Genomic DNA, 20,578 nt, shown 5'->3' with positions numbered 1-20,578 from the left:
GGCTCATCTTATCGGTAAGAATCTCCTTCATGTACCTTTTAAGAGAAGGTACCATCTTCACCGCTTCAACAAATGGCAATCTCACATGTAACTCCCCAACAAGGTTCTTTAGCTTCTCGTACTCACGTTCTTTGATCTTCTGCCTTGGTCTGGATGGGTATGGAGCCTTAGGAACATAAGCAGGAGGCGCCACATACACCTCTTCAGGTTCGGAGGAATTTGGTTTCGTCGACACGGGATCGGTCGATCCAGATGGACCGGATCGGTCGATCTCCTTCCCCTTGGATCGGTCGATCTGTTCTTGAGATCGGTCGATCTCTTTCTCTTTCGATTCCTCAATCGTTTTTCCACTCCTAAGTGTTATAGCATTCACAAACTCCTTGGGATTCGTCTCTGACTTCCCTGGTAGAAATCCAGGTGCTGTTCTGCTGCTGGAGGCGGTTTGAGCAACTTGCTTTTCCAAAACTTTCAAATGGGTGTTCAAAGCTTCGAACTTCCCATTAAGCTCTCCATACATGTTATCCACCTTGGTGTTTATCTCTGCAGTGCTATTCTTCTGACCTTCTAGCACCATTTGCAGCATCTTCTTAATTTCGTTATCCTGAGAAGGCTGTGACGAAGAGGCATTTCCTTGATTCTGATAGTTGTTGTACTGCTGCCTTTGCTGAAATCCTGAGTTGCCCGAGTTGTTCCCCTGATATTGATTTCTGTTCTGAAATCCTTGGTTGAACACACTCTGGTTCTGATTCTGGTTCTGCCTGTTTCCTGCCTGAGGGTAGGACTGATGTTGTGGATTCTCCACATTGTTGCTCCGGTAAGACAGATTATTTTGCTGATTTTGATTCCACCCAAGGTTCTGATTGTAGCCTCTGTTGTAGTTTCCTTGACCACCAATGTAGTTCACATCAGCCTGCATATCACTTGAATCATCACCAACAGCTTCTTGTGAGGAACGATAGCCTTGCTCCTCCACAAATTTCACAGATTTCTGATCTCTCTTGAGAAGCATCTCAATCTTGGCATTCAGCTCATCTATCTTCTTGGATTCATAACCAACACCCTTCTGGCTGGTATCAAACCTTGACTTGCGGTTTGCTTTGCTGGATGACAGGTTGTTCAACAAGGTGTAAGCTTCTTCAACAGTCTTGGTCATGAAATCACCATTACTTGCTGTGTCCATGGCATCTTGACTCTCTTCATGAACTCCATTATAGAAAATGTTCAGCAAACTCACATCAGTGTAGCCATGGTGAGGGCAGTCCTGTGTGTACTCCTTGAAACGCTCCCAAGCCTCATGAAAGCTTTCTGAATCAAGTTGCTGAAAGCTTCCAATTCTGCTTCTCAGATATGTGGACCTTGACTTGGTGAAGAAATGCTGTAGAAAAGCAGCTCTTGTCTCTTCCCATGTAGTAAGAGATCCTGGAGGGATGGACTTTAACCATCTGATAGCTTTATCAGCTAAGGAAAACGGGAACAACCTGCATTTCAAAGCGCCTTGAGGAACTCCATTATGTCTGCTGGTGTCACAGACTCGCTCAAAATGCTCCAAGTGATACATCGGGTCCTCAGACGGGTTTCCATGAAACGGATTTTTCTCCACCAAATTAATGAGACCAGTCTTGATCTCAAAGTCTCTTCTCTCAATGGGAGGTGGGCGAATCCCAGAACGATCGGCATAGAATGCATCTGGTGTATCATAATGTGCAAGCGTCATCCTAGGCATGCCATAGTCTCCAGCCTGTTGTCTTGCAGCTACACCAGCCTGCTGATTATCACCAGCATTGTTGCCTTCTCGTTCATTTACAGGAATTGGATTTTGCGGGTTGTCCTGAAATTGGTCTTCTTGGTGTTCAGCCATTTCAACCTCTTCAGCGGACTCAAGTCTTTTCTTTTTCACTTGTCTCTCTAGGCGGCCGAGCTCTAACTCCAAAGGTATTAAATTCGATGATCCTTTGCTTCTAGTATGAAATCCGCTCATTCACCTGAAAACACAAACAAAAAGAGAAAGACAGAAACATTAGACAAAATAAAGAAAATGCTATAGTCTTAAACTGATCATTAACTCTAGGGTGACCAAATGGTCCCCGGCAACGGCGCCAAAAACTTGATGTCTCGAGTTTTAACCCGATTATCTAACTGCAAGTGCACAGTAAAGTACGCAGTAGTAATACGGGATCGAATCCACAGGGACCGATGATCACACGTAGAGTTGCAGACAAGTTAATAGCTACAGCGAAACAAGATATATTTTTGTTGGTTTTTATTTAATTTTCTCTAGTGTCACAAAGCATAAACAAGTTGTAAAAAGATGATTTAAACGATTTGAAAACTATTTTAAAACAAACGTTGGGCATTGGGAATTCTCAGGGATTTCTTTTTAATCAAGATACAATTAATGGAAGACACAGGGATATATTAAGAACCGTCTAGAACTCAAACACGATATTAGAATTAACCTACTTCCGTAGCGCTAATTCTCTATGTTATAGAAATCTCCACACTAACTTCCGCTGAGTTTCAATTTCTAAACAAGCATTAAGAACAGGTTCAATATGTTCACAAAGCGCAATAACATCAACTTCCGAGGGTTAAGGACACTTTGCTCATCTAAAGTATTTTCGGAAGTTCAAACAATCACTTTCGGTGCATCAAACAATCTAATATCATGAACTAAGTGATCAATTCAGTTCAAGCAGTAAGAAATCCATTAGATGAAGAACCAAAACGTAATCCCTTAGTCTACACACGTTTTATGGATCAAAACATCAAGAAATCCCTTATGAGAACCCCTAAACCCAACTAGATGACTACTCACACATAACTAAGCAAGAACAAAACGATTTTGATGAAGAAAACATGATAAGATTGTATTAAAACAGAGTAAAGGTTCAGAAGATCTTCTCCAAATGGTTTTGAGATGAACTCCTTTACAAATCTTCACAAATCACACCAAAACAAGTACAAAACACTCAAATCTCTCTCTAGAACTTGTAAATCTCCTCCTTGGTCGCCCCCTGGTCTTTTCTGAGTCTCCAAAGTCGAGTTCTCCTGTGAATTATTGAGGGGAGTGGGTAAAAAGGAGTGAAAAGCTCGTTTGTGCGTGTGGAGCCCGTAGCGCCTGAGATCGGTCGATCCACATGGCTCGGATCGGTCGATCTCGTGTATGAAAGCCTGGGATCGGTCGATCCAGGTAGCCCGGATCGGTCGATCTCGTGTATGAAAGCCTGGGATCGGTCGATCCAGGTAGCCCGGATCGGTCGATCTCGTGCTCTGTGCGATCAATACTTCATTCGGTCCATTGTTCGGTCCATCTTGCTTCTGAATAAATCCCGAATGCGTTCTTTTCTTTCAAGCTATCTAGTAACCTGCATATTACACTTAAGAACACCAAAACGCATCAAATAGACCAAAACATTAATTAAAACCGACCATTTAATTGCTCCAAAACGAGTTTAAAACCGTTAAAAACACGGAATATCAGAGGTTCGAGCTCCAGAAGCTGGATGAATCTCTCTTTTGACATGAAATCGGTGTCTCTGGCACCGGCGGCGGCTCCGGTGAGAAAGAGCCGGAGAGGACCAAGGTCAAGAAGCTCGCAGTATGGAGGAGTCATCTTGTATAGAGGAACTGGTATATGGGAATCTCATATTTGGTAACACTCATTTTTCTCAACTTTTATTTTGTACTTTGTGAGATCAAATCAAGAACTCCTTTTTATTTTATTTTTAAATGCAGGGATTGTGGGAAACAACTTTATTTAGGCAAGATTAATAATTTTAAGTGATTGTTGATTTCATCTTTAACTCTCTTCTTGATTTCAATTTATAGGTGGTTTTGATACTGCTCATGCGGCTGCTAGGTACCTCTACATCATTCTTTGGGATTAGGTTTTGTATATGAATCAACTTTGACTTTGAGTTTTTTTTTAATGAATATGTAGAGCTTTTGATCCAGCTGCTATCAAATTTAGAGGTGTTGATGCTGATATCAACTTTATTGTTGGTGTTTTTTTTTGTGAATGTAGTTTTGGGTTCCTCTTTTCTGCTGAAGCTAAAGCTACCACATACCATTGCAGTACTTTGTTTCATGTATCGATTGACTCTTACTATCATAGATTCATGATTATTAGACATTCCATGTTCATTTTTTTCATGTCTGCTTACATGAGTTTATTCATGTTTTTATGTCTGTTTACATGAAATTGTTAATGTCTTCCTTTAGGTCATGTTTACTTATTTAAACTCCTAATGAGTCTATTTCGGCTTTTGTATTTTGCAGGTACCATGATAATGCATATGTAAGCTCTGGGGTTTAGAAATTGCGGGTTCTTTGGACGCGCGTATGCTACCCTCAGTGTGTTGAAAGGGTTCGTTGAGCATCAAGGTTTGTTCATTGTAGCTGATGTTGGTTGTCTGCATCTATACGATGATGATTTTGATACGTTAATGTGGTTTCCTGAACTATGAATTGATGGGCATTGTTCTACAACATGCAGACACCAGCCCTGTCAAGACTTGAAGTTGTGGAAAATATTGTCAAGTTTGGAACAACCACATTAGGAAACTCATACCAACATGTTCTCAGATCCGGTTTCCACAATGCAAAATCTGACCGTGCAATCAGGGTTTCCTTCAAGGTGATTCCTTCAGTTTTCATCTTTGGATTGTTTTACCTTATTCAACACCTAGCCACGGAGTATTAAGAACAGAAATTGTGAACAGCTCAATCCACAAATACTGTGATTTAATGGCCAGACTCTGAATCTATCAAGTATGTTTTTTGATCGTTGTTGTTATAGGTTCAGGTTCAAATGGTGAACGTGTCAATTTAAGAAGTGTTATTAAATCTCAGTAGTCTATTTCAAAAGTTCACCAAATGATGAAACTATAAGTCACCCACCATAGCCATTCGTATTTTTTTTTGATGAAATGTGAAATTTATTGATCAAGGTAAAAAAATAGGCATATACAAAGGGTAGAAAACTATAAACTATGAGCTATACACAAGAAAATGCTTTGATATAGTCCTATGTGTGATCAAAAATCTCAAACCAAACCAGCTAGCGTTGCATCAGCCCTGCAAGCTTATGATCCGGTTTGTATCTTAGAGAACTGATTCGGTTTCGTATGGCCTTGTCAATAATTCTGGTAGCCTGCTCTGTTGTGTGATAACCTTTCTGATGTCTCCGGTCGTTCCACTCCTTCCACATGTAGTAGATACATGTCTGAAACACCATTTGGACAAGTATCTTGTCCATGCTGCTAAGAGTGTTCCTAGTGACAAACTGCAATGTGAGGATTGATCCTTCTACCACATAACCGGCCTGCAAGTCTGTTCCAAACAGTGAAGGTAAAAGGACAAGCAAAGAATATATGGTCCCTCGTCTCATCCCTTTCACATCGAGCAACAAACTTGCTGTATACCCCAAGCCCTCATACGCATTCCAGTTGATAAGCGATCCGTTTTTGCCAGCCATACAATGAAAGAGTATCTAGGGACGCCCTGTGAAAACCATACAATCTTGCTCCAAACCACCTTATCCTTCTTCACCGTATTTGATCCCAAGTTTTGCTCGATGAGAAATGCGATTCATATGTGTTCTCCCCATGCTTCCATAACACCACGTCGCTGCCATATTCATCGAGATGTACCCTTTCATTCTGGATACGGTCATGAAGTGCATGAAAATGCCTACTCATGTGCCCCCTGATGTTCCATTGCTGACCCAGAACTGCTTCACTAACTCGTACGGTTCTCACAACTCCAAAGTAGTACGTACCTATATCACCCGTAATGTCCAAGAGCCTCCCCATCTTCAGCCAATCATGATGCCAAAAAATGTAGTGCGACCATCATTTATCTCAAACCGAATGAATTGATATCCCTTTAATAGCCATTCGTATTGCTACCTTATATGTAAACAATAGTAAAATTTATCTCATATTTTGTTGTTGCGGTATAGCGCTTCAAGAGAGTTTATTGGAACACCAGTCTTCTATGTTAATAGGTTCATATTTGTAGACATATGTCAGAAAGAGTTAATGCAATTTTTTAGAAAATATATTGGTAATTAAGAAATATTATTTTTTTATATTTTGGAGGATTCATTTTCTATTTTTTCGAAGACCAACTATATTTGTTTGTTGATACCTCGTTTAAAAGTTTTTTTGTTTTTAATTTCTTCTTATGAAATTTATTTTGGAATAAGATATATAGTTACTTATTTTTTTATAATTTTTTTTATTATAGTAACAAATATATAATTTATAAAAAAGAGGAAATAGTTAAATTTGTAGTAAAAATATTGAAAATTATAATTTATAATAAACAGAAAATTTATTAAAATTTAAAATATATTTATATTTTTTCGTTCATTGTATACCCGCCCGAAGACCCTAGTATATTTATATATCTAAGATAACAACCAATGTAAATACAAATAAAAAAAATTATCATAATTTTAATATATTTACAATAAAAAAAATATTATAGTTGAATTCATAGAAATAGATGCAATCTAATATACCCAAATGATAACTAAATCGACTGTATAAAACAACAAAACTAATTAGATATAACATATCTAAAATCATATATCTACTTAAAGTAATATAATATTATTAACAAAATTATGCATACAAATTATAAATTATATAAAAATAAAAATAAATAACATTCAAATATTATAGTATATTTATTTTATAAATATTTATACCCATGTATGAGCACAGAAAAAACCATTTTTATTATTTGAGGAGTATTGGTAAAAACTAACATTTGCTTCATGTGTTTATTACATGTGTGACATTTTCTACGTGTCATCACCACAAGCTTTCTCTTTTCATTTTTTTAAAAGCCCTTTCTCGACTAGACTAATTACAAAAAATGCCATTGGTCATTAGATTGTAGTATAAGCTTCGCAACGCTTACAATGCGTTTATTTTTAAAACTTCCATCTTTAAATACGGAAATATTTTATTAACATACTAAGAGATTCTTGATTGTTATAATTCATCATATAGCATGACTACATATATATATTTTAATCATTTATAAATATTTATTGTAGACGTGTGGTGATAATTCACATTATAGGTTCATACGGTTAATCAGATTTCAATATTTTTCACATGGGGTTTTATAATCTATTAAACATATATTGCTTTTAAAAATATTTATAACAAAGCTATGAAGTGAAAAATATTAAAGTAAGAATTCTTTAAAATCAATTTTAAAAAAAAATATATTTTAATACTTCGAAGATCATGATCAAATTATGCATAAATCTATGCAATATTCGACCAATCATAAAACTATGGAATATTTGAAACTACACATATGTTCAAAATTAGCAATCTTAGTTAGAAAAGCAATTAAAATCGACAGTAATTTAGAAAAATACATTAAATTTCCGTAAACAATGCATAATATTTGATAATGTCTTTCTTCCGATGATTAATTATCATTTCCGTAAACAATGAATAATTGATACAATCAAATTATTAATTATCAAAATCATCGGAAGAAAATCAAGGATTTTACCAGTTTAGATTTTACAAATGTATCAATCAGATCTTAAATTTTGGAGTCAAGTGTGGAATCAATTCATAATTGATTTTCTACCGATGATTTTGAAAATCAAGTCAATATTTTTCCCTTGGCCTACAAACAGTTTAATGCTTAGATTGACAAGGTTTACTTCCTCAGATTTCTTTATTTTATACGTCTCAAATTTAAACTATTTCTTAGTCCTGTTCAATATGGTAAAACCGAACCGTACTGAACCAAACCGAACCGAAATAGACAATATGGTTTGGTTTTGGTATATACCATATAAACCGAATGGATATAATTTTATAAAAACCGAAGGATTTGGATATGGTTTGGTATATAACCGATTAAACCGAATAAACCGAACAAAACCGATTAAAAGTAGAAACATGTAAATATGTATCTATTTTATAACAATACATGAAAATCTATTCGTTATATAAGTTAAATTTGTGTTAATAACTATTACCATAATGTTATAGTAATAAAGAACCTTATATAATTTGTAAAACACTTGAACTATAATTAAATAACAATACATCGCAATTCAGACATCTTATTTTCTAAGTTTTTTTTTTATCTTTTTGCTTTATTTTAGTATTCACTAAATTAATATGAAGATGAAAAATTTTGATGAAAAATAATTAATGGAAAATTTTCACAATTTTTTTCTTATCTATAAACAAACAGAGTTTCGTGTTCAATCGAAAAAACATGACTTTAATGAACACCAAATATGAAAGAGTGAAAAAACTTTTCTTTCATGTATCTGTTTTGTTTCATACTTTTATTTTCAAAATTTCAGGCTCTGATTTTAATTATAGATTTGATGATTTTATTTGATGGTAGAAGCATTTTTACGTTTTTGTTCATTTATTTGAACATATAATATATTTTTAATAAATGATTGTGTTGACAATATGACTCTAAAATTCATTTTATATGATCTCAAACTAAATAATTATGTTTTTTGGTATAAAACCGAATAAACCGAAAACTGACGGTATATAAACCGAACCGAACCGAAGTAAATATGGATTTAGAATAGTAGTTATATTTTACTAACCGAAATACCGAAAACCGAAAAAAACCGAACCGAAACCGAACCGATATCCGGATTGAACACCCCTACTATTTCTATATGGTTTGAATTAATTCCTTATTTTGGTATAAATATTTGTTATTTATAAGCTATAAGGAATGTGAATTTTTGGTCATATACTACAAACATATTAATGCCGTCAGCTAACTTTATTTCCTCAGATTTCCTTATTTTACAAATTAAATTTATTTGGGATTACCTAAGAATATGGATACTGAATATTCTATTTTGCCATGATGCAAACCTTGTTGTACAATACTATTTATCAAGTTATAATCAATTCAAATGAATTTTTAAAACCATCAAGTAATTTATCTCAATTATAGTCGTTGAGAAACACGTTTCCATATACGATTCAAGATCCAAATTTTGCCTAATTTGAGAGCTGCATTTTTTAAAACAACATGTGAAAAGACCAGTTTTAAAGTAAATTGTACGGTAAGTATGAAAATATTAATTAGTAAATATTTGCTACTACAATTTTGGATATTTGTTTTCATCATTAAAAATATATATAAATATGCAGTGTCTGCAACACAACTCCTCACCACATCACTCTTTCTGAATCATCATTAACAAAACCAGAAGTACACCAATGGCAGACTTTATAAGATTGTAAACGAAGAGTTTTGAAGACACTTTTCACAGCAGTCGTAATTTTTTTAATATTTTATAAATTTTGTTTCCTTATTATATAGGATATGCTTTCACATTTTATTTTATTTTATTGCCTATGTTTCATTTTATCTTATATTCATATTTTATTTTCTGGAAGCAATAATTATATTGCATATATTTCGTTTTATCTTTATTTCATAATTAATTTTATATAAGTTTTTGTTTACTCTTATAGATTCCTTTTCACAAACTATACTTCAGTCACACAAAACAAATAACACAAGTTTTAAAAAACTTTGAATCTTACTTTATTTACATTTCCACAATTTCTTTGAATCCCTTAACATAAATAAAATGTAATATTTGTGTTTATTACTTTTACATTTCTAATATCTATATATTCAAATTTATAAATTTTTTTAATTTTTCTCATCCCGTGCAGGGTGCGGATGATCACCTAGTCACCTAGTATAACTTTAAAAGTAAATTTGGCCAAACTATTTTTAATATTTTCTACATCAGCTCAGCCACACAACCCACGTTGGTTGTCTCTGTGTTCAACATCGGAAATGGAGTGTATTGTTGAAAGATATATTTGAAAGTTTTTTTTTTGGTAAAAATGTAAAGAATATTATTTGAAAGAAGATATCTACGTTATTAAAAGAGAAGTACTCATTAAAAATACTCCTTAGTTTTTAAATTTAATTACACTTTCACGTCACTGAAAATTAAATTGAATTCTCTATTTTAATGCTTGTCTTTTTCAGTTATATTAATGTTGTTTCCTTAAATAAATTTGAGTTAAATATAATTAAATCAACTTTAAAATACACCTATATATTAACAAACTATTGAAACAAATATTAACAAACTATTGAAATAACCTAAACTATGAAAACAATTTAAAAGTTAGCTTCCACGCTTTTGGTCTTATAATACGTATACATTACCATATATAAACAAATTAATGTTTATTACTATAACTTACCAATAAAATATTTTGCATATATATTAGACATGATTCACTTATGTTTAACCTTCCTTATTATAAACTTTTCGGAATATTATCATCAATTTTTTTTAATATAAAGGAATATTCCAGCAATATCAATTTTATATTTTGAATATAAAATTAAGTTTATTTTCATGATTTAGTTAAAATATGCGGGTCAATTTAAATCCCTTCCAATTGGGTTTTTAAAATAGTTATAACTCATTTTAAGTTTGACCCAAACGCATAATATACTAATAATACATTTCAATTATACAATTAAATATGAAAGAAATATCAATAAAATTTTGATCCAACATAATATATTAATATATATATATATATACATCCAATCTTTTTGTATAGTTACATAACTGCTCCAACACTCATTTAATAAATATATATATAACACGAAACAGTAACAATAAAAAAATATATAATATACACTCGTTGCATAAACACTCGTGAGGTCGCACATATCAAACTCTAGTATAACTTTAAAACTATATTTTGCCAAACTATATTAAATTGGTTCAATTAGGTGAATATACATATGGAAAGTTAAAATTGGCGAAGTGTGCAATATTTTTAATAATTTTCGAACCAGGTGATCGCACTTGGTTAAATTACAGGCGTAACCTCAAGTAGAATTGGGGAACTGTTTAACGCAACCCGTTGTCGGTTATTTTGTCTTTTGTTAAAAAAACACTTTTTCTTGACATCGATACTTAGTAAGAAGACAATTCTTGCACGTAACCAAATCAGTTTCCGTTAAAATAAAATTATTTGTATTGTTTCATGAAAAAAACTAATTATGGTAACACAAAATTGTTCTATAACTGAAATTGGAATTAAACAAGTAAGAACAGCCACATAAGATTTCGAGCAGTGTTGAAATGGTAGTAGCAGTAAGGGAAGTATGTTCCATAGATTTCGACATATCTTCTTCTCTAACTTCTTGTTGAAAAATAAATTTGATTTGGATCAAACATTATTGGGTTAATCATGTGTTGATCCAAAACTTAGCCCAAATTCTAGAAAAATCATCCACCTCCTTAAAATAAAAATCTAGATATTCTTATAGAATTATCTAGATAATTAGAATAAAATAATCTAGATTTTTAAGTAGAATTCTCTAGATTTAAGATTAAAATATGTAAGATATTTTGTACTTTGGAGGCTATAAATACCTCCACTCTCTTTTCATTTTGTATCACCAAGAAATAAACAAAGCTTGTAACAAGTAATAAAAATCTTCTTCTAAGTTATAAAATCTTTCTTCTTCACAAAATTTCTTTCTCTTCAAACACTTAAAACACTTTTTCCATCTCTACAAAGTTTGTCATTCCAACAAAGTGGTATCAGAGTTATAAGTTCCTTTGAAGATGGTAAACAATGGTGTTCCCTTCCAAGTTCCATTACTCACTAAGAGCAACTATGACAATTGGAGTCTTAGGATGATGGCTATCCTAGGAGCACATGATGTGTGGGAGATAGTCGAGAAAGGCTTCAATGAACCGGAGAATGATGGTGGTCTATCTCAAACACAAAAGGATGGTTTGAGAGATTCAAGGAAGAGAGACAAGAAGGCTCTCTGTCTAATCTATCAAGGATTAGATGAAGATACATTTGAGAAGGTTGCTGGTGCAAGGACGTCCAAAGAAGCATGGGAGAAGCTTCAAACATCTTACAAGGGAGCGGAACAAGTTAAGAAGGTATGTCTTCAAACTCTAAGAGGAGAATTTGAAGCGTTACAAATGAAGGAAGGAGAACTCATCTCATATTACTTCTCAAGAGTCTTGACGGTTACTAATACCTAAAAAGAAATGGTGAGAAGTTATATGAGGTGAGAAATGGAGAAAGTTCTTAGATCATTGGATTCAAAATTCGAGCATATTGTCACCGTGATTGAAGAGACAAAAGACTTGGAGACTATGACAATGGAGCAACTTCTTGGATCACTACAAGCTTATGAAGAAATGAAGAAGAAGAAAGAAGATATTGTGGAGCAAGTTCTCAAGATGAGAATTGATCACAAGGAAGAAAGTGGCCGAAGCAATCCAAGACGTGGTGGCGGTCATTTCCGAGGACGAGGCCGTGGTGTAAATGGAAGAGGTTGGAGACCATATGAAGACAACTTTAACCAAAGAGGAGAGAACTCATCAAGAGGTCATGGAAGAGGAAACCCAAAATCAAGGTACGATAAATCAAGCATCACATGCTATAGTTGCGGAAAGTTTAGACATTATGCTTCTGAATGCAAAACTCCAAACAACAATAGAGTTGAAGAGAAGTCCAACTATGTTGAAGAAATGAGTAAAGAAAAAGGTATGCTATTGATGGCTTACAAGAAAGATGAACCAAATGAGGTTCACAAGTGGTACCTTGATAGTGGTGCAAGCAACCACATGTGTGGGAATAAAAGCATGTTCGTGGAGCTCGATGAATCGGTGAAAACCAATGTGGCTTTGGGAGATGAATCGAAAATGGAGGTGAAAGGTAAAGAAAATATTCTCATCCGCTTGAAGAATGGAGATCATCAATTCATTTCCAATGTTTACTACATTCCAAGCATGAAGACCAACATCATGAGCCTAGGACAACTCTTAGAAAAAGGTTATGACATTCGACTAAAAGATAATAGCCTTTCTTTAAGAGATAATGCGAATAATCTCATCACAAAGGTGTCGATGTCAAGTAATAGAATGTTTGTCCTAAACATTCAAAATGACATTGCACGATGTCTCAAGATGTGCTACAAGGAGGAATCTTGGCTTTGGCATCTTCAATTCGGGCATCTCAACTTTGGAGGCTTAGAACTACTTTCCAAGAAAGAAATGGTGAAAGAATTACCTTGCATCAATCATCCAAATCAAGTGTGTGAAGGTTGCTTACTTGGAAAGCAATTCAAGCTGAGTTTTCCAAAGGAGTCGGAGACAAGAGCAAGAAAGCCACTAGAACTCATACATACAGATGTATGTGGTCCGATCAAACCAAATTGACTTGGTAAGAGTAACTACTTCCTTCTCTTTATTGATGACTTTTCAAGAAAAATATGGGTTTACTTTTTGAAACAAAAATCAGAAGTGTTTGAAAATTTCAAAAAGTTCAAAGCCCATGTTGAGAAGGAAAGTGGTCTTAAGATCAAGTCCATGAGATCGGATCGAGGAGGAGAATTTATGTCCAAGGAGTTTCTGAAGTATTGTGAAGATAATGGCATCCGAAGACAATTGACGGTGCCAAGAAACCCTCAACAAAATGGAGTAGCGGAAAGAAAGAATAGGACAATATTTGAGATGGCAAGAAGCATGCTCAAGAGTAAGAAGCTACCAAAGGAGTTTTGGGCGGAAGCAGTTGCTTGTGCGGTTTATATATCAAACCGTTCTCCAACAAAGAGTGTTTTAGAAAAGACACCACAAGAAGCTTGGAGTGGAAGGAAGCCTGGAGTCTCACACCTAAGAGTCTTTGGAAGCATTGCTCATGCTCATGTTCCAGACGAGAAGCGGAGCAAACTAGATGATAAAAGTGAGAAGTACATCTTCATTGGGTATGACGCTAACTCCAAAGGCTACAAGCTCTACAATCCTGAAACAAAGAAGATAATCATTAGTCGGAATGTCATCTTTGATGAAGAAGGAGAATGGGATTGGAGATCAAATAATGAAGACTACAAGTTCTTTCCATCCTTTGAAGAAGAGAATGTGGAACAACCGAGAGAAGAGTCAGCTACACCACCAACTTCACCAACAACAAGTTCTCAAGGAGATGAAAGCTCAAGTGAAAGGACTCGACGTTTTAGAAGTCTACAAGACATCTATGAGGTAACTAAAAATCAAGATAATCTTACTCTATTTTGTCTATTTGCGGATTGCGAGCCTATGAATTTTGAAGAAGCTAAAGAAAAGAAGTCATGGAGAAGTGCAATGGATGAAGAAATCAAGTCAATTCAAAAAAATGATACGTGGGAGTTAGCTTCACTTCCATATGGGCATAAAGCAATCGGTGTGAAGTGGGTGTACAAGGCAAAGAAGAACTCTAAAGGAGAAGTTGAAAGATACAAGGCAAGATTGGTGGCAAAAGGCTATAGCCAAAGAGTCGGAATCGACTATGATGAGGTATTTGCTCCAGTTGCTCGCTTAGAAATGGTTAGACTAATCATTTCATTGGCAGCCCAAAAGAGTTGGAGGATACATCAAATGGATGTAAAATCAGCCTTCTTAAATGGAGACCTTGAGGAAGAAGTCTACATTTAGCAACCACAAGGCTACATAGTCAAAGGAGAAGAAGACAAAGTCTTAAGGCTGAAGAAGGCCCTTTATGGATTAAAGCAAGCACCAAGAGCATGGAACACTCGGATTGATAAGTACTTCAAGGAGAAAGGCTTCATCAAGTGTCCATATGAGCATGCACTTTATATCAAAACTCAAAACAATGATCTATTGATTGCATGATTATATGTTGATGACTTGATATTTACTGGCAACAATCCGATTATGTTTGAAGATTTCAAGATGGAGATGACAAAGGAGTTTGTGATGACCGACATTGGATTAATGTCATACTACCTTGGCATTGAAGTAAAGCAAGAAGAAAATGGAGTCTTCATTACTCAAGAAGGTTATGCTAAAGAGGTGCTTAAGAAGTTCAAGATGGGTGACTCAAACCCAGTTTGCACGCCAATGGAATGTGGAGTCAAGTTATCAAAAGAAGAAGAAGGAGAGAGTGTGGATCCAACACTCTTTAAGAGTCTAGTTGGAAGCTTACGCTATCTAACGTGCACAAGGCCCGACATCCTACACGCAGTTGGAGTTGTGAGTCGATACATGGAGCATCCAACAACAACTCATTTCAAAGCAGCGAGAGGATCCTACGCTATATCAAAGGTACAATCAACTTTGGCTTGTACTACTCTATTTCTGACGATTACAAGCTTGTTGGATATAGCGATAGCGATTGGGGTGGAGATGTAGATGACCGGAAAAGCACAAGTGGCTTCGTGTTTTTCATTGGAGAAACCGCTTTCACATGGATGTCAAAGAAGCAACCAATTGTCACTCTTTCTACTTGTGAAGAGGAGTATGTGGCAGGTACTTCATGTGTTTGCCATGCTATTTGGCTACGAAACTTGTTAAAGGAGTTGAACCTACCACAAGAGGAGCCAACGAAGATCTTTGTGGATAACAAGTCGGCAATAGCATTGGCGAAAAATCCAGTCTTCCATGATCGAAGTAAGCACATCGACACTCGTTATCACTACATTCGAGAATGTGTTACTAAGATGGATGTGCAATTGGAGTATGTGAAGACAAATGATCAAGTAGCTGATATCTTCACCAAGCCACTCAAGCGAGAAGACTTTATCAAGATGAGGAGCTTGCTCGGAGTAACCAAATCAAGTTTAAGAGGGGGTGTTGAAAAATAAACTTGATTTGGATCAAACATTATTGGGTTAATCATGTGTTGATCCAAAACTTAGCCCAAATTTTAGAAAAATCATCCACCTCCTTAAAATAAAAATCTAGATATTCTTATAGAATTATCTAGATAATTAAGATAAAATAATCTAGATTTTTAAGTAGAATTCTCTAGATTTAAAATTAAAATATGTAAGATATTTTGTACTTTGGAGGCTATAAATACCTCCACTCTCTTTTCATTTTGTATCACCGAGAAATAAACAAAGTTTGTAACAAGTAATAAAAATCTTTTTCTAAGTTATAAAATCTTTCTTGTTCACAAAATTTCTTTCTGTTCAAACGCTTAAAACACTTTCTCCATCTCCACGGAGAGTTTGTCATTCCAACACTTCTTAACTTCATATTCTCATCACTGCACCACGCTTGACGTCACACCACCATTTCTTCTTCACGTTTCATCATTATTTTCTCAGATCTATAAATAAAACAAAAAAAATCAATTACAAATATCATAACAAGAGGAAGAGAAAGAGAGTGTGTAATAAGAGGAAGGGAGACAAGATATTGACCATAAACAAACAAAGGTTTGAGCATTGAAACTGATGTTGAACCAGATCAGAGGGGAGGAGCAGAGGGAGAGAGAAAAACCAGATTTGCTTAGCTCTGATACCACCGTCGCCTCAGAGACACGTTGCCTCTTCCTCTGCCATCTTTAGCTCTGGTTAGCCATGAGATTCAAATTTGTTTAGATCTGAGTTTTTTCTTAAATAAACAGAGAACAAGAAGAGATGAAACACCAAGATGAAATATATAAAATTCGAAAAACAAGAAGAGGAAATCATGTAAAATCAGAGATTGAAAACTAATTGAAACAATGTTAAGAAGATGAAAGAACGAGTGATAGAAAGATAAACACTAAACAGGTGAAAACTCTTGTTTACTGCAAAACGTCTTTTCAGAATTAATGCACAAACGTGTTTGTGTTAGACTATTTTCTTTCTATATGTGACCGGCTACATAGGAACAACTTCGCCATTATAAAAAATTGAATAGTACGATGTCCATCTGCCTAATTAAATAAGTTTTATAGTTATCTACTGCAATTTCCCTTAAATTAATCTATTTTTTATCGATAACAATATTTTCTACATCCGCTCAGCCACACAACCTACGTTGGTTGTCTCTGTGTTCAACATAGGAAAGGAGTATATTGAGAAAAAGTATTCATTTTTTCATTCAGTCTTCCTGACGAAAAAAAAAAGAAAAAGGAGAAAGAATAATAAATTGAATGCATTTGATATATTTACCCTCAGTGGTTTCGAGGAATTTAGATCTAATGGAGAGTGATGATCAAGGTAACGAAATTTTCAGAAATAGGCAAATTTTCATTTACCGTTTTGATGGGATTTGTTTTGAGTACTTATGTGTGTTTCAGCTGCAAAGAGGCAGAGTGAAAACGAGAAGAGTATTTCTCTGTCACTGTCAGATGAATCTGAAGGTTGATTACGCAAACCTAGTTTTAAAGTTTGCTTTCATAGGCTCTTTTAAGTTTAGATTTAGATCTCGAGATCTGGATCTGGTTTTTGATTATGAAGCTTGGAACAAAAGAAAAGGAATTATTAGGATGTTCCAAAATTTTGTGGTTTCCTTATTCGGATACTTATTTTCCTTTTGAGTTTGGTTCTGACATCTGTGCAAATCTAACATTAGATCGAGCTCCAAAGTGTACTTGGTTCGTGTCTTTCTATTTTCCTATCTTTCAGCCATAAGGATAAAATAGTAATAGCATAAACCCTAAAAACATTTACATATATTATTTTTCCTTCGCCGTTTCGTATTATTTGTACGACTTTAGATCGACCTCTAGCTCCAGAGGTGTAATAAACCCTAATATATATAATTATCTTTTCTTAGCCGTTTTGTTTCTTCAAGTTCTTTTTTTCATCTGTTTCACAGATCGGTCTTCTCCCATGTTAAGTGTTTGCAAAAGGACAAGAAAGACAGTCACCGGAGATTTGTGTCTTCCTTTGGATATAATAGTGGAGATACTCAAGAAACTCCCGACAAAGTCACTTGTGAGGTTCCGAAGCGTCTCCAAGCAATGGTCAACCATTATCAGCAGCGACAGAGACTTCATCGAGTCTATAGTCACTCGCTCTCTCAGACATCCGCCCCTGAAGCTTCCTGTCTTCATCTTCCACCATTGTGTGCCTGAAACGTTCTTCACTGTTTCCCCTGTTTTCTCTCCGACCACCACCGACCATGTAGTAACTATCCCTCGACCAAGCCGTCCCTGCACCTTCCACTATCAATACTCCCGAGGCTTGATATGTTGCTCTTCTTTCGAATCTCATTTGGTTACCATATACAACCCTACCACCAGGCAGGTTTTTCCGTTACCCGAGATCCAAGCCCCAACAAGGTCCGGATTGAGTTCATGCTTCTTTGGCTACGACCCTATCACGTATCAATACAAAGTCTTGTCCATTATTTTCGACTGTGACGAGCGGAAGCAAACTTATCATGTTTTCACATTGGGATGTCAGCAATCTTGGAGGAAAGTGAAAGGCATTGATGAAGATTCCTATCCAAACGATTACAGTGTATGCATCGACGGGACTATCTACTACAGCGCATACAGAAAACCTCGTGAGACTATTTTGCTGAGTTTCGACCTTAGGTCCGAAAGATTTGATCGCGTCTTGGTTCCAGAAGCATTATCAAAAGCATTGTTGGCTCGTATTAATCATCAACGTCTGGTAAACCACCTAGGTAAGTTGGGATGCATATGTTGTAACGACGGCGACACAAGTATCTGGATTATGGATGATGCCAAAAAACAAGAATGGTCGAGAACAATCCTTTGCTTGCCAAACTACCCAGTGAAGTTGTTAGGAGCTGATGTGGATACCTTCTCTGGTGCCACCCCTGCTGGAGAGATTTATGCAACTCAATGCAACTATTTCTTTGATAAGTCATTGTATGTTTACTACTATGACATGAACCAAAACAGCTTTAGAAGAGTTCATATCGAAGGTGGTGTTCGCGATAAAACAAAGAAGCGTAGGTATTGTGTTGAAGTATTTGCGATTCATGATCATGTCGAGAATACAATGTCGTTGTAACAATTTTCTTTTGTATTTACTTCTTCTCAGTTACTTAAGTGTTATATACGACGACCCACTGCTTTTATGCTTTGCAAGTGCAGTTTGGCTGGCGACCATCTATATACATTTGGATTCTTTTCCTCTTTACTTTGACACTTGGTTAGAATTTACAACAAAATTTTATGTTTATCATGAGAGTTGTGTGTCATTCTTCACCCTAAGAATTAGGCATGGACATAAAAAAAACTGAAAACACGAATCCAAACCTGAACCCAACCAAAATAAAGGTATTGGATTTGTTTCATATCCAGCAAATAACCCGATCAGGTTTCATATTTTGATACTTCAGATATCGGGTTTGGCTCAGTCGGTTTAACCCAATAACCGAAACATAATCCGAGTATTATCTAAGAGTTACGTTGTGTATTTTTTTAAATATCAACATTCTTTTGAAAAACCATTCCACATCAAAATAGTTTTGGAACAAATGGAATATTAATTCCATTCCATTGAATTCCACTAATTATCATTCATGTAATTCCACTTATTCCTTTTATTAACATCCAGTTACAGCCTAAGAGTTCGTTGTGTGTTTTTTTAAAGCAGTTATTGGTTCCCAAACTGCAAAGAAACAGAGTGGTTCGGTTATACCAGAACGGATGGTCAGGTGTCTGTGGCTATTTCAACCAATAAAATGTATGCCTTATCCTCTGTTTCATGTCCTACTTGTAGCTGCTGCTACAAAAGAGATCTTCAACAACTAAAGTTCACTGACTTGTGTCAATCTTTTGAAGGTATATTTACAAAGTCATTGGGATGAGTTGAAGAATCATTGGTAATATGTATATTGAACCAAATGAAACTGCATCCACACAGTTCACTCTCTCGGACTTTTGAGCAAATATTTTCTGATCCAGGAAAACAAAAACAGCACAAATTGAAAAGTTAAACACAGCATAAAACAGAGAGAGTTATCCAAAAGAAATCTCAAAACTACAAGATGGATATAGCAAAACAATACCTTGATCTCGAGTCTTAGAGCCTGTTTGTTTCAACAAAACAAAAACGAAAGAAAGAAAGAAACCAGTAGTCAGTCATTACTCAAATATCGTGAATTAAAAAACACACAGAAACTTCACCAAAACCTCTTCAACAGAATCAACAATGGAACTTCAACCAAACAAATCATACACAGAACAGCTAAAAAGCCTAAAACCTAATACAAAGCGCAAGCAAAATTCTTATGCACCCAAGCGCAAAAAAAAAAAAAAAGAAAAAAAAGAAGACAATTACAGATATTTTCAAAATGAAACCGCCATGATTCTTAATCAAATTATTGTTTTTGATAAGGTGTATAAGTATTTGAGTAATAAAAATGGACTGGACTTTAATTTGATAAAAAAAAAATTCAATTGATATCAAGTCAGATATTTTCGGTTTGGTATAAGTGATTTCAGGTCAGATATTTTCGGTTTGATAAAAAATCAAGTGAATTTTTTTCGATGAGTAACAGAGTAAGATGTATTGATATCACTTGATTTTGTCTCTCATTTTCTCAGCTACAAAGGCCAACTCATCAAATCACTGGTTTTGATCCTTCTCCTAATGAGATCTTCCATGATCAAGCAGCTAACCTCTCACGCTGAGAACTACTTCATAGACTGTTGCACCACGCTCTCTCCATCCTCCATCGAGATATTCAAACAAAAACGACTCAGCTGAGAAGGCAACTTTCTCGTTCTCTTCTCCTGTCTCTGTGGAAACCTCCTGCTTTGTAGGAAACCCACTACCT

The 20,578-nt window shown here is 35.1% G+C and overlaps 1 protein-coding gene and 1 non-coding gene across 2 annotated transcripts; both read left to right on the top strand.

The window, feature by feature from the left end:
* Nucleotides 1–1,241: 1,241 nt before the first annotated feature.
* LOC125584775 lies at nucleotides 1,242–1,348 on the top strand. The gene has a single exon (XR_007321684.1). It is a non-coding gene; the product is annotated as a small nucleolar RNA R71 (small nucleolar RNA).
* A 15,867-nt stretch (nucleotides 1,349–17,215) lies between these two features.
* On the top strand, nucleotides 17,216–18,873 carry LOC125575366 (F-box protein At1g52495-like). Its single transcript, XM_048750557.1, has one exon. The coding sequence runs from the start codon at nucleotides 17,650–17,652 to the stop codon at nucleotides 18,802–18,804; it is 1,155 nt and encodes a 384-aa protein (XP_048606514.1). The 5' UTR covers nucleotides 17,216–17,649; the 3' UTR covers nucleotides 18,805–18,873.
* The last annotated feature ends 1,705 nt before the right edge of the window (nucleotides 18,874–20,578 follow it).

The sequence above is a fragment of the Brassica napus genome, chromosome C3 (assembly GCF_020379485.1).
Source record: "Brassica napus cultivar Da-Ae chromosome C3, Da-Ae, whole genome shotgun sequence".
NCBI classification, from domain to species: Eukaryota; Viridiplantae; Streptophyta; class Magnoliopsida; order Brassicales; family Brassicaceae; genus Brassica; species Brassica napus.
The sequence above is the reverse complement of the archived record's forward strand: the minus strand, read 5'-3'. Positions and strand labels throughout refer to the sequence as shown.

Excerpts from the sequence above, each read along its gene's own strand:
- LOC125575366 (XM_048750557.1), top strand. The coding sequence starts at position 17,650 with ATGTTAAGTGTTTGCAAAAGGACAAGAAAGACAGTCACCGGAGATTTG.